The following is a 12,369-nucleotide window of genomic DNA, read 5'->3' on the forward strand; positions in this document are numbered from 1 at the left end:
AATGGTCAGTCTGCATTTACCTTGGCTGCTTTTTTTGTATTTTGAATTTCACTCGTTCTGGTCTGATCATTTTCCTGTATCAATTCCCACCTGTAAACTCCAGTCCATTCCATCCGTCCATCCACAAATAAACATTCCATCAGCAGATTTGTATCATGACGCATTCTCATTTTAGGCAAAGTATAAGACTACTTTCTTAACAGTATAATTGTAACCATGATATAAATGGAGTCATTCAAGTAACTATATTCAAATGCTAACATTGTTGGGTAAGGCAGAATTTGGTTTTATCTGAATCCAGTGAAACAAATTGGTGGTTTTAGCTGATATAAAAACGTTCAGATGGCGGCCGCGTGTCGTCAGCGCCAGGCGGTAGCGTTCGATGCTCCGTCTGTGATTTAAGATGTCAAATGGCTCTAAACACCAAGCCATGGACGCACTTTCACCCAAACCCCCACTAGCGCTCTGCAGTTGTGAGAGCCTTGCGCATGCATCTGCAGTTGTATATGGCGCCCGCTCCTCTCTATAAATCAGAGGGGTCATTCTCAGGGCAAGAGGAACTACACCAGAACGCCTCTCATATCCCCATCGAGATGGCAGGAGAAATAACTTTCTGCCTGGTGCTGGATCTGACATCAGGATAACCACCTGAATGACGAACATTAAAGGTAAAATATGGGCAACCTGTCGAGTGTGTCTGTCTGAGTTGCATGGGCTGAGTGTGTGATGTAGTGCGTGTGTTAAGGACTTCTGGTGGGAAGTTCCATACATGGAATGCACGTCAATTCGTTGCGTAATCCCCGATTCCGCGATATCTAGGAGCGTGTCAAGACCAAGAGGCTTTTTAAAACGGGGGAGGAGACGGCTTTTGTTGGGGGTGGGGAATGGGGCAGTAGTTCAGGGGATGGGTGGGTTCTTCTCCAAGCACACTTTTTGGAGCCGCTACTTGCGTCAAGGGGCTCTCCTTCAGCGGTCGCTCGAGCCCCCCTCGCTTGCCTTTTTTTCTCACCCTCACTGTCGCTGTGAAGTTAAGCAAAATGGTAGCGAACAGGGTGCATTCGTGTCTCAAGTGGACTTTGGCCATATTCTTCGTCGTCTCTCTCACGATGAACATCGTCTTCTTCTGCATGATCTCCGAAAAGGCGCCCAGATGCGACGTCAAGGCTCGCTTCCCGTCCAAAGGGAAGCACGACGCACGTAGCATGGTGTTCGCCGACCTGACCCGCGAGGAGTACACGCAGGTGCGGGACTACATGCTCCGACAGAAGGGTCTGGACTTAACCAACGACATCTTGGCCAAACCGTCCCAGAACTTTCTGTTTCTCATAGAGCTGTTGCTACCCATGAAGAAAGAAGCGCTGGGTTACCTGGACAGGAATAGCGCCAAGCCCGCGCGGGAGGCGACGGCCGTGGTGTTCCACGGCGCGAGCGGTCAAATCAAAGAGTACGTGGTGGGCCCCCTCCCCAACCCAACACACTTCAGGGACGTCACGCAGGAGAGGTACAACAAGACGCTGCCCATCAGTGCGCGCACGGTCACCATCGGGGAGTACGCGTTGCTCTTTAAATTTACCCGCGCGCAGGTTCACTCCAAACTCCCTAAACTTATGAAGGAGAGCTTCAACGTGGACAAGGACAAGACTATCAATGAGTTCGAGCAGATGCCCCGCGGGGTCAAATCCGGGGACAGGATCACCTGGATCTCCTTCTTCAGGAACATGGGCGGCATGTACATCCACCCGGTGGGGCTGGAGGTCCAGGTCAACCACCAGAGCCTGCAGGAGTCAAAATGGACCGTAGAACGCGTGTTTTATAACGGTCAGTACTTCGACACGGTGGAGGACCTCCGAGCGCAATACGAGGCTGGCAACGTGAGAAAAATCGTTTACAAGGAAACGCCCGATTACGGCTCCCTGAAGCCCAAGGTCCGACCCCTGCAGGTATGGGAGAGATTTTACTCTTACATTTAATGATAATATGTAATTATGTAATTATCACAATTATTATGTGCCTATACGCTACAATGTTAATCTAATAAGTGTGGAGAAACTTGAGTGAACATGGTACCACTCTCCACTCCCTAAACTGCCGCAAGTTATCATTATGGCTCCTAAGCCAGGTGAAGGGTTCAGGCGGCCTCAAGTTTGACCTGTTAAAGGTCCCATGGCATGAAAATCTCACTTTATGAGGTTTTCTTACATACATAGCCTATGGTCCCCCAATGAGTAAAACTTGCGTTCGATGTAAAACGAGCACTAGGTGTTCTGCTTTCCTTTGAAAAAACGGAGGCTGAAGCGCGCTGATTTGGAATGTGGTCCCTTATGTCGTCATAAGGGTTCTAAGCTCCTCCCCTTTCTCTGCCTTGCCCCCCCAGAGAATTTGGCCCGCCAATGAGACATGACCGAGCGAGCGCCATGTGTGTGTGATTACACACACTGTAACGCAAGTGTTTGCTGTTGGTGTTATGGCGCATAACACGTCTCTTGTATTTCCACCACAAGACTGTAGTTGGTGTTATCTCAGCCATGGTTGAGAAGGAATTGGGGGAAAAGGAACTTTGGCTTTGACTCCCTGAAGTACATGAACTGCGACATGCTGCCTGCCGCCGGTTGCCGCAAGGCACCACCGCCGCGAAGCAGCACCGCCCGGCAGCGGGCAGCCGGCAGCAGGCAGCGCGCAGTTCAGTCTACTGCAGATTGATGTGGAAGTGGAAGAACCAGAGACGTCGGAGACCCAGACAAAGTCGTTTGTGATTCATAATCTCGTCTGGAGGCGCACACAGCTTTTGGCGGTGATCATATGTATTATATGATATAGATATCTATGTATTATATGATATTATTTAGATATAGAGCTCCAGGACTGTGCAAGTGTTGTACACTTCTTTGTTATTTGGATAACTGTTCTGCTGTTGGTGTTATGGCGCATAACACGTCGGACTCTCGTCTCTGGTATTTCCACAATGAGACTCGTAGTGGGGGTTACCTCAGCCATGGTTGAGAAGGAATTCGGGGAAAGGAACTTTGGCTTTGACTCCCTGAAGTACATGAACCACGACATGGAGGAGAAAGGGATTGTTGGCCGCGAATGTCTCCCGCTTGAGCCCCGCTTCCTGCTGCCGAGAGACCACCGCCTCGGCGCTGCAGGAGGCGGTGGTGCCTAAGTACTGACCGCTGCCATGGCGGTGGTCCCTCGGCAGCGAGGCTCCAGCGGGAGACAACCGCGGTCAACAATCGCGGGCAACAATCCCTTTCTCTCCAAGTCGTGGTTCAGTCTACTTCAGATTGATGTGGACGTGGAAGAACAAGAGACGTCGGAGAACCTGACGCTGTCGTTTGAGATTCATAAGATCGTCTGGTGGCTCACATAGCTTTTGGCCGTGATAATATATATATTATATGATATAGATATCTATGCATAATATGATATTAATTAGATATAGAGCTCCAGGACTCCCGTGTGTTCCTTCTAGAATATTTACAGAACACGGCTAAAGGCTGTGTGCGCCTCGCCATTGCAATACATCCACTGTAAACAGAGCGAATGGTACCATGGCTGCAAGCTGCTAAGGGCCACACCCCCAGCCTCCTCCTTGACCCGCCTCTCTCCTCCTCATTTGCATTAAAGCTACAGACACCGAAACGGCGCGTTTGGGGAAAGCTCAATGTGCGACTGGCTCATAGTGGCTGTAATTCTGCACCAAGGCTGAATTTCGGGAACGTCTTCAAATCCTGTGTTTGGGTCCTACTCAGTGGCGGCTGGTGATAAAAATTGTTGGTGGGGCACAGTAATAGACGGGGTCTGGGGTCCCCCCCCCATAACAAAAAAAAAAAAATAGATTTGATTTCCTGTATTCTGGTGCATTTTGGGGATGGCCACTACCTATTTACCTACTATTCATTCAGAATCATAGCCTACATCCTGACTTGCAGGGCCTGGACAAGCTTACACTGCATATACAGACCTACTTCATGGCCATTCCATTAGCCATTGCTATTTGACCCATTGTTGTTATTCTGATACTGAGACAAATCATGATCACTGTCCTATAGCGTCCATTTTTTGTGAGTCTCGATGTCTACTTCAAATGCAGTTAGATATGGGACAGTTGCTTCATTTTGTTTATATGCTACAGGATGAAAGACTAAATTAATATATACCTTACTTGCTCCTTTTAAGTATAACATTGCTTGGGGAATCCAATTCCTCCACTGAAAAGGGTGGAAAGTGCTTACAACTCTCTGCTAGTTAGCGAACTATCTCTTCTCTACAAGTAGTTGTGATGCGCGAATGCTGCTGAGGGAGGTAGCCTATTTGATTGAATCGCTGAATTGTCCAATCATGTGGTGATTACAAAAAAGAAAAGCGATACCATTGGCCTGGGGCGCACACTGGTCCGACCCGAGGGCGAATTTTCTTCCGCAATGAAAAGCTGTCTCTGCTGGATGGACAGCAAAAAGTTAGCGAGCTTAAATTGACTTCAACATGGCCAGCGGCCCTGACTTGGAGGAGGGCTTTATTTCGAATGACCAACTAGTCTAGCCCAAATCATTGACGTTTAGACGCATTTAAATGGTTGCTGGCAGTGACAAGTATATCACACGATTAAACGAGGATAAACGCTATGTATTTTGATGATTTATTTCGTATTGATAATAGTTTATTAATAGTTGGCAGATATATTCAAGTGAATATTTCACGGAGGGGCGGCGCCCTAGTGCCCTCTATTGACCCACCGCCACTGGTCCTACTAATATCTTTCTTAAAGCATCCATAAAGTGGCATGCCATGGGACCTTTAAATTTGTGTTGCTACGCACGGAAAGAGTGCATTGAATGAGGCAATGAAACATGGATGATGTAGTGTATGCCTACGGGGCCGATTGGGGCATTTAGGGAGGGGTGCGGTGCGGGGAGTGACTCTTTGGGTCTTTGGCAAACAAACTCAAGGCTTTGTGCTTTCATCTTCGCAAGTGATAATAAAGTCGTTATCTTTCATACTTCAGACTTCCCGAACTCTCTTATTTTGTGTAAGTCTTAAATGCGGGTTTATCCACCACACAGGTGCCGCCCTTGCAGTACTACCCTGAGGGGAAGCGCTTCAGCGTGGAGAACAATCACGTACTCTACCTGGACTGGAGCTTCGCCTTCGGCCTGAGCTCCCTCACGGGCATGCGCGTGTTCGACGTGCGCTTCAAGGGCGAGCGGATCGTGTACGAGCTGAGCGTGCAGGAGGCCATGTCGGTGTACGGTTCCGTCACGCCGGGCATGGGGCTCACCAAGTTCCTTGACTCCAGCATCGGCATTGGCCGCTTCGCCCACGAGCTTGCGCGGGGGGTCGACTGCCCCTACGACGCCACCTACATCACCACGCACCGCTACATCGACGTGTCGGCGCCTGTGCGCTACGAGAACTCCATCTGCGTGTTCGAGCACAACACGGGACAGCCCCTGCGCAGGCACTTCTCCGACTTCTTCAGCAATAGCTACGGCGGGCTGGTGAACAGCGCCCTGGTTTTCAGGACCATCACGGCCATAGGCAACTACGACTACATGTGGGACTTCGTGTTCTACCAGAACGGCGCGGTGGAGGCCAAGGTGCACGCAACCGGCTACATGTCCACGTCCTACCTGGTGAAGGACAGTAAGAAATACGGCCACCAGGTGGCGGACAAGGTCCTGGGGAACATTCACACCCACTTTGTCAACTTCAAAGTGGACATGGATGTGTTGGGTGAGTGCTGAAGTATAGTTTGGTCTTAATTTCTCTGGTGCGATATTGGCATTCACAGTTTTAAGACAAATCTTAGGGGGGGGTGGAGCCAGTATCCTGCCATAATTCAAACCTGAAAAAAAAAGTTTCAAAGATTTGTAAGTCTGGGTTTGAAAACTCAACACCTTGTAAAAAAGGTTTTGCAACACTGAAAAAAGAGATTATAGCCTGAAATTTTTTTTAAAACATCTGCAAACATGATTTTGTGTTCTATTTTATCTTCTTCATCATTTTCGGCAACACATTACAAAGTTAAATCTTTTTCACAAACACAAAAATACATTGCAATGGTGTAAATTTACACCTTTACAAGTTTTTAAAAATAAATATTCAACCTTTCAAAACTTATTTCTCAATGTATGAACACCTGTTTGCAGAATCCCATTTACAAGGTTTCAAAACCGGGAAACAATGAAATACACTGTTAGAACAGTGCCAGATTTGAAACTCTGAAAATGCGCTGATGACATTTTTTAAACTTTGAAAATGTGTGTGTGAAAATTTTTTTACTTTGAAAATGTGTTGGTGAAAATGATGAAGAAGATAAAATAGAACACAAAATCATGTTTGCAGATGTTTTAATTTTTTTTTCAGGCCATAATCTAATAACCCTTTTTTCAGTGTTGCAAAACCTTTTTTACAAGGTGTTGAGTTTTCAAACCCAGACTTACAAGCCTTTGAAACTTTTTTTTTCAGGTTGGAATTATGGCAGGATACTGGCTCCATAGGGGGGGGGGGGAGGTGTTTGTCTCATGGCCCTGCGGACGTCTGTGGGGTATCAATCCGTCTGTGCAATATTTATTTATAATATGAAAATATAAGCCTTTGAATTAGTTATTCTGATAAAACAAAATTAGATCAAAATAATAATGCATAAATTTCAGCTTTCTTTAGACCATTTCAGGATTTTTTATTTTATTTTTTCAGACTCATGGAGGCCAGCGGGGTGGCCAACCTCTGACCAATGGTGGCCGTGGCCCCCCCTGGCCCCCATGTGGCTACTCCAGTCAATCAATAAATCAATCAATACAAACATGGCAAGGGACCGCTAGATTAATTTCACTAGAATTACCAATTGATTTGCTCACTGCAGTCGCGTATGCTCTGGTTTTATGCAACGTGATATGAACTGTATATCTTCAGTCATACCAAAGCACCACATCATCATTTGGAGTTGAAGACGCCTAACAATATCAATACAACCATAGATATACATACAGCTATATATGCAACAATATGTAATATATCAAATATAACATAACAATAATACATGTTTGTTTGTTTCCATGAATTTCATGGTGTTGAAAACAACATTTATATTATTGTTTTACTACAGTTTACTACACTACATTACATTAGTATTGTACAAACGTCTTGGCTATTAGTAATATAATGTGATCCACAAAACAAATGATCAAAGATCCATGACGCTTTTTAATTGTACATGTATCTAACATACAGTTTTTCATTATATGTTTCCATGATTCAACCAAATAGTCTAAAGCATTTACCACTGCCTATTCTCCTATTATAATCTTTTATACCTGTTTCTCTGAAATGCTTGGTAAAACACTCCAAACTTGTCTTCCCACGATCATTCTACATGAAACCAAATGCTTCAATGATATGTGACCGTAAAAATGTTTTCCATGTTCTCCACAGGAGTGAACAACGTGTTCCTGACCAAAGACATGAAGTACGCCAACGTGTCGATGCCTTGGAACCCGAGCCATCGCGCCATGGTTCCTCAACTGGTGGAGGAACAACTCAAAACGGAAAAGGTCCCCTTCTCCTTTTGAATCCATCTTTTATCTAAAAGGCAGGGCTTATGCCGGTGGATGGCTGTTAGTGATCGGCCTTCCTTAAGGTTTGTGTATACTTGTATATGGAAAGTGATGCCATCGACTTTCTCCAAAGATAGAATAACATATATTTACCAAAATTTAAAGATATAATAACTTTACATTTTGGCTCTCAAAGGAAGATTCCAACAGGACTTACAAAATGTAAATTTTTAAAGGCGCTGTAGGTAAGATTTAAGAGCGACAATTTGAGATTTGCTGCGCAGGCCATAGCCTTTTATCAGCTGTAAGTGAGTGTAATGTGCAGTGAGAACAACATCTGCTTCTAGTGGAATGCGTAGATGACCTCATAACGAGATCCCTACCAGGTCATTTCTGATCAGGGCCTGCCTTCTCTGAATCATCTTGATGATGGACTACGGTTTTTTTAGGTTGTTTAGTTTGAAATCCTGGCTCTTTCCTGCTCTCTCTCTCTCTCTCCCTCTGCATCTCGTGAGATGCAGAGGGCCCACCTGGCTGTTACTTCACGCTTTGCTTTTGACCCCACAGGCTGCGGCGCTGCGCTACGGCACCGTGACGCCGCGCTACCTCCACATCGCCAGCAACAAGCAGAACTGCTGGGGCCACGAGCGCTCTTACCGGCTCCAGGTCACTTCCTTCGCCGGGGACCCCCTCCCAGAGAGCGAGCCGGAGGAGAAGTCCATGTCGTGGTCAAGGTGGGTCTCTAACGGTTTGATAGCGGAGGGGAATGCTAAAGGTTGATAAAGAGAATATTAGTAAAAAATGTCTCCTAAAAAAATAATTCTTCAGTTTTTCCTCTAACCATGAATTTGTCAGTGATATACAAGCTACTCATTAAAATCACGTTCCTCTGTTGTGTTTGGTGGACGACGTGAACTTTTTTCATGAACACTGTTTGTTGGTCAAACACCTCGGATCCGGCTTCTTTATTTCTGGATGCTGTTCCTTGGAATCTGACAAACGGAAGTACACAGGTCTCCGATGGCTGGAGGAGCATTGAACCAAAGTCCTGAGAGACCAGTCTCTGCTTAGCGTTCAGATATCCGCTCTTAATGGGGAGGCAAGTAGCTCAGGAGGTAGAGCGGGTTGTCTGGTAACCACAAGGTTGCTAGTTCCATCCGAGTGTCGAGGGGTCCCTGAGCAAGACACTTAACCCCTAACTGCTCCCAAAGAGCTGGCTGTCACCTTGCATGGCTGACACCGCCGTTGGTGTTTGAATGTGTGAATCTATGCATGAATGGGTGAATGTGAGGCAATATTTCAAAGTGCTTTGAGTGGCCACTGGTTAGGAAAGCACTTTATAAATGTAGTCTATTTACCATCTTAATCTTAACTCTCTCTCTCTAGATACAAGGTGGCTATCACCAAGCATAAAGACTCGGAGCAGACCAGCAGCAGTCTGTACAGTCAGAACGACATCTGGAGCCCAGCGGTGGACTTCAGCAAGTACATCGCGGACGACGAGAGCATCGACAACGAGGTATATACACTCTCTGCGTTGACCTCTTATCTCTGTTGTAACACTGTTATGAAACCCACCCCTCATAACTCCCAGATGCTGTTGTAACTCTCACTCCAGTTAGAATTCCCAACACTGTCATAACTCCCATCATTGCTCAATGTCTGAGAGATACCGAGAACCACCTGGCATCTCCTCCAACCACAAAGGAAACATAGGAATCATCGTCCCCTTATGGTTGCGGTGACACCATGCTCAGCTGCAGTATGGTGCATCCAGTGTGCATCTAGTTCAATGAGCCTCAGTGGGGAAGAACCCTGCCACGGTTGGTGTAGGAGTTCCCTCTAGTGAATACACCCCCGAACAGAGCAAGCACAGCTGAACTGTGACTCAAACAGTCATCGACCGACCAAAGTTATTTTTTAATAACACTCCACCCTGTCCCTGACTCAGGATCTGGTGGCCTGGGTCACCACCGGCTTCCTCCACATCCCGCACTCGGAGGACGTCCCCAACACGGTGACGGTGGGGAACGGCGGCGGGGTCATCCTGCGGCCCCACAACTACTTTGACGTGGACCCGTCCAGCGAGTCGCCTGACGCCGTGTACATCAAGCCTGGCTCAGAGCAGAGCTGCGACACCAACCGCATGGCCTGCCTAGCTCAGGAGAGCTGCAGCCCCGCCAGGGAACCCTTCACCTACAACGGCTTCGAAGGAGTCATGAAGTTTAACTAGTTCGGGTCGACTTGTTGGGGAAGAGGTTTGGAATCAGAGTTTGCAGGTTGTACTTTTGCACACATCTGGACTTTTTCCTATGAAAATAAAAACGAACGTGTCTTAAAGGTGACATATTAAACCAACGGGTGGGAGGGTGATTAGCTGTTAAAGGCCGTTTAGAAAATCGGCCTCTTCTGACATCAAAAGTGGGCGTGTCCACCTAGAAGTATGACGGAGAGATGAGCAACGTTTGCTACAGTCCACTGAGTAGGCTGGTAGACTGATCTATCCAGCACACATCTAGGTGTGTGCTGGATAGATCACCTAGATGTGTTACACCTGGTGGTATAATATGTCACCTTTAACCGAACACCAGAAAATGCTTTGCTTACCAGCGATCGGACCAGGATGATGATGAATCATCATCATCATCATATTCCGTCCTGTTTTTTGATGTTTTTTTTATACATACTCGAGTATCACCTTTGTAGTAATCCCCATTGTGATTGTATGAGACTTTTCTCAGCCTCAGTCGTAACCAAGCCCCTTGGGACAGCAGCGTCTGCTATAAATATATTTTCTTCCACACATGCACTGAGCCATCAGAGCATTCAACCACTCCTTGGTCTACTTAAATACCCAGCCTTCTGTTAACTACTACATTTAGAGAGATGCTGTTAAGGAGGGATGAGGCTTGATGTTGAGTTGTATTGGAAAAAATAGAACTGATACATTTTACCCCAGTGCTTCAAGATCTGTGACTTTTTCGAGTGTCTGGAGTACAATTTATCAGTTGGGAAACTTTATCCCCGTTTTCACAGTTGTGAAAATGAAAACCTGCAGTAAAATAAATAGCACTTAGTTTGAGGGAAAAAATGAAAATGTTCTATCTGTGATTTACTGTGGGTCCGTCCAGTCCAGTGAAAAGAAGTTACTCTTGATTGAATAAAATGGATTTGACACACATGTTGCTTTTGGTCTTTGATATGCAATAACATATATAGACAATTCAGTGGCTTTTTTATACACACAATTGATGATAAATATAACATTATTTAATGTTGTAAAACTTTGAATGTTTTTACAACCTTTAAAAGTACCACCGTTTGCCAGACCGATACAATCAATCTTTGGAACTGCGTATCCTTGTGAATTTGTAAATGTTCAAACTTTGCCAAATAGATTTCCCTTTTATTGTTTGCCTTCATTGTCATTCTCTGGACAGAGTTATGAGAGGGAGCGATCCATATTTGTACTTCTACTGTAGTACATACTATATCCTACTACATTGGATCCTACTGACCACACAGCCCTCGGGGCCGTGTAAACCTCTGTTGATATTCAAGAGTCCTAGCATCCCAGACTGCCGTTTGCACAGTAAAATTACATTTGGTAGATCAGCAGTACGATGTGTGGTCTACATTCAAAGCCCAAGAGAGAGATAGCGTCATTAGCCATCTGGTTGAACCAAAAGCTGAGCAAACATTTTGTTATGGCAGGACGTAGATAACCCTACACAAATGAATGAACTGGTTCCCCCCCCTACTTTGGTGTCTTGAGAGTTTGATCACAAATGCAGGTTACTCCCAAGGGGCTTGGGAGTCAAGACGAGGAACTGTATAGAAACTGGACATTATACTAAAGAGAGCGCCCCAATATTTAGGCTTTTACATGTTCCAGATGCATTCATGTCAACAAAAAAATGTTTATCTTGACTTGTAGAGTTCGTTTGAGGGGAGTACTTCACAGGCACATATTTTAGGCTGCAACATCCTCTGCAGAGCAAGAAAGGGTAATCTATCCCAAAACACCACACTGTCCCATCTGGAGGGGCTCAGGGTGGGAGGCGGTCAGAATACAAGTACATCAGGGTGGACGGTGTCTTTAAATAAGATTCATGAGAGCTAAAATCTTCCTGAGTCAGGTCAAAGTGGTAGGACAAAATAATAAACATGACTAACAGCAAAGCAGTGTTCGTCAGATGACCATTCAATACCAAATTGGTTGTAACCGTTAAATTATGTGAGGGCTTCCATTAAATTGTACCCGAGCTCAGATTGCTCAACAAATGTGTTGCTAGGTCTTAATGATGCTCTAGATAATTGACAGTTTCAAGGAGAGAACAGATTAAGATTTTGAAAATAAACAAACCTCAAAACATGCCCCCTTTCATTTCTCCACGATCATGTTTTGTGTGCACGCACACGCTAAGGCATGTTTGTCAGGCGAGATAGAATCCCCAAAACAATCAGGGAAGAGTGATGGTCGGAATTGCGCCAGGAGTGGTCTTAAATCGATATGGTCTCATACAGAGTGAGACTCCTGGTGAACCACAACATCTATTCTCACTGAGCATTTCTCCCAGCAAAAGCTGAAAGATGACGGCATTTCTAAAAATAAATGACACAATTATAGCTCTTAAATCTTCTCTACAGCTGCTTTCAAGTATATTTCATCTTTTCTAATTGTAAGAAATTGCATTTGGTCCCTCATCCAATCCAACTTCAACTAAGTGCGTATACATGCAGTCATTATCGGATAAAGAAAGACCTCAACCAGACTTTTAAAATGCATGTAAACCACCTTTACCCGATCTAC

At 45.5% G+C, this 12,369-nt stretch overlaps 1 protein-coding gene across 1 annotated transcript; it reads left to right on the top strand.

Annotated features, from left to right (window-relative positions):
* Positions 1-944: 944 nt before the first annotated feature.
* On the top strand, positions 945-10,100 carry aoc2 (amine oxidase copper containing 2). Its single transcript, XM_079745687.1, has 6 exons — positions 945-1,940; positions 5,064-5,733; positions 7,435-7,553; positions 8,124-8,290; positions 8,943-9,075; positions 9,508-10,100. Exons 1-6 carry the CDS (start codon positions 1,038-1,040, stop codon positions 9,787-9,789), a joined length of 2,274 nt encoding a protein of 757 aa, XP_079601813.1. The 5' UTR covers positions 945-1,037; the 3' UTR covers positions 9,790-10,100.
* The last annotated feature ends 2,269 nt before the right edge of the window (positions 10,101-12,369 follow it).

The sequence above is a fragment of the Pollachius pollachius genome, assembly GCF_949987615.1.
Source record: "Pollachius pollachius genome assembly, chromosome: 11".
Lineage (NCBI taxonomy): Eukaryota > Metazoa > Chordata > Actinopteri > Gadiformes > Gadidae > Pollachius > Pollachius pollachius.

What these genes read in the sequence shown, in the direction of transcription:
- aoc2 (XM_079745687.1), top strand. Translation starts at nt 1,038, where the DNA reads ATGGTAGCGAACAGGGTGCATTCGTGTCTCAAGTGGACTTTGGCCATA. An exon ending in AGTGGACATGGATGTGTTGG is followed by an intron (nt 5,734 to 7,434) that starts GTGAGTGCTGAA and finishes TGTTCTCCACAG; the next exon opens with GAGTGAACAACGTGTTCCTG. An exon ending in ACGAGAGCATCGACAACGAG is followed by an intron (nt 9,076 to 9,507) that starts GTATATACACTC and finishes TCCCTGACTCAG; the next exon opens with GATCTGGTGGCCTGGGTCAC.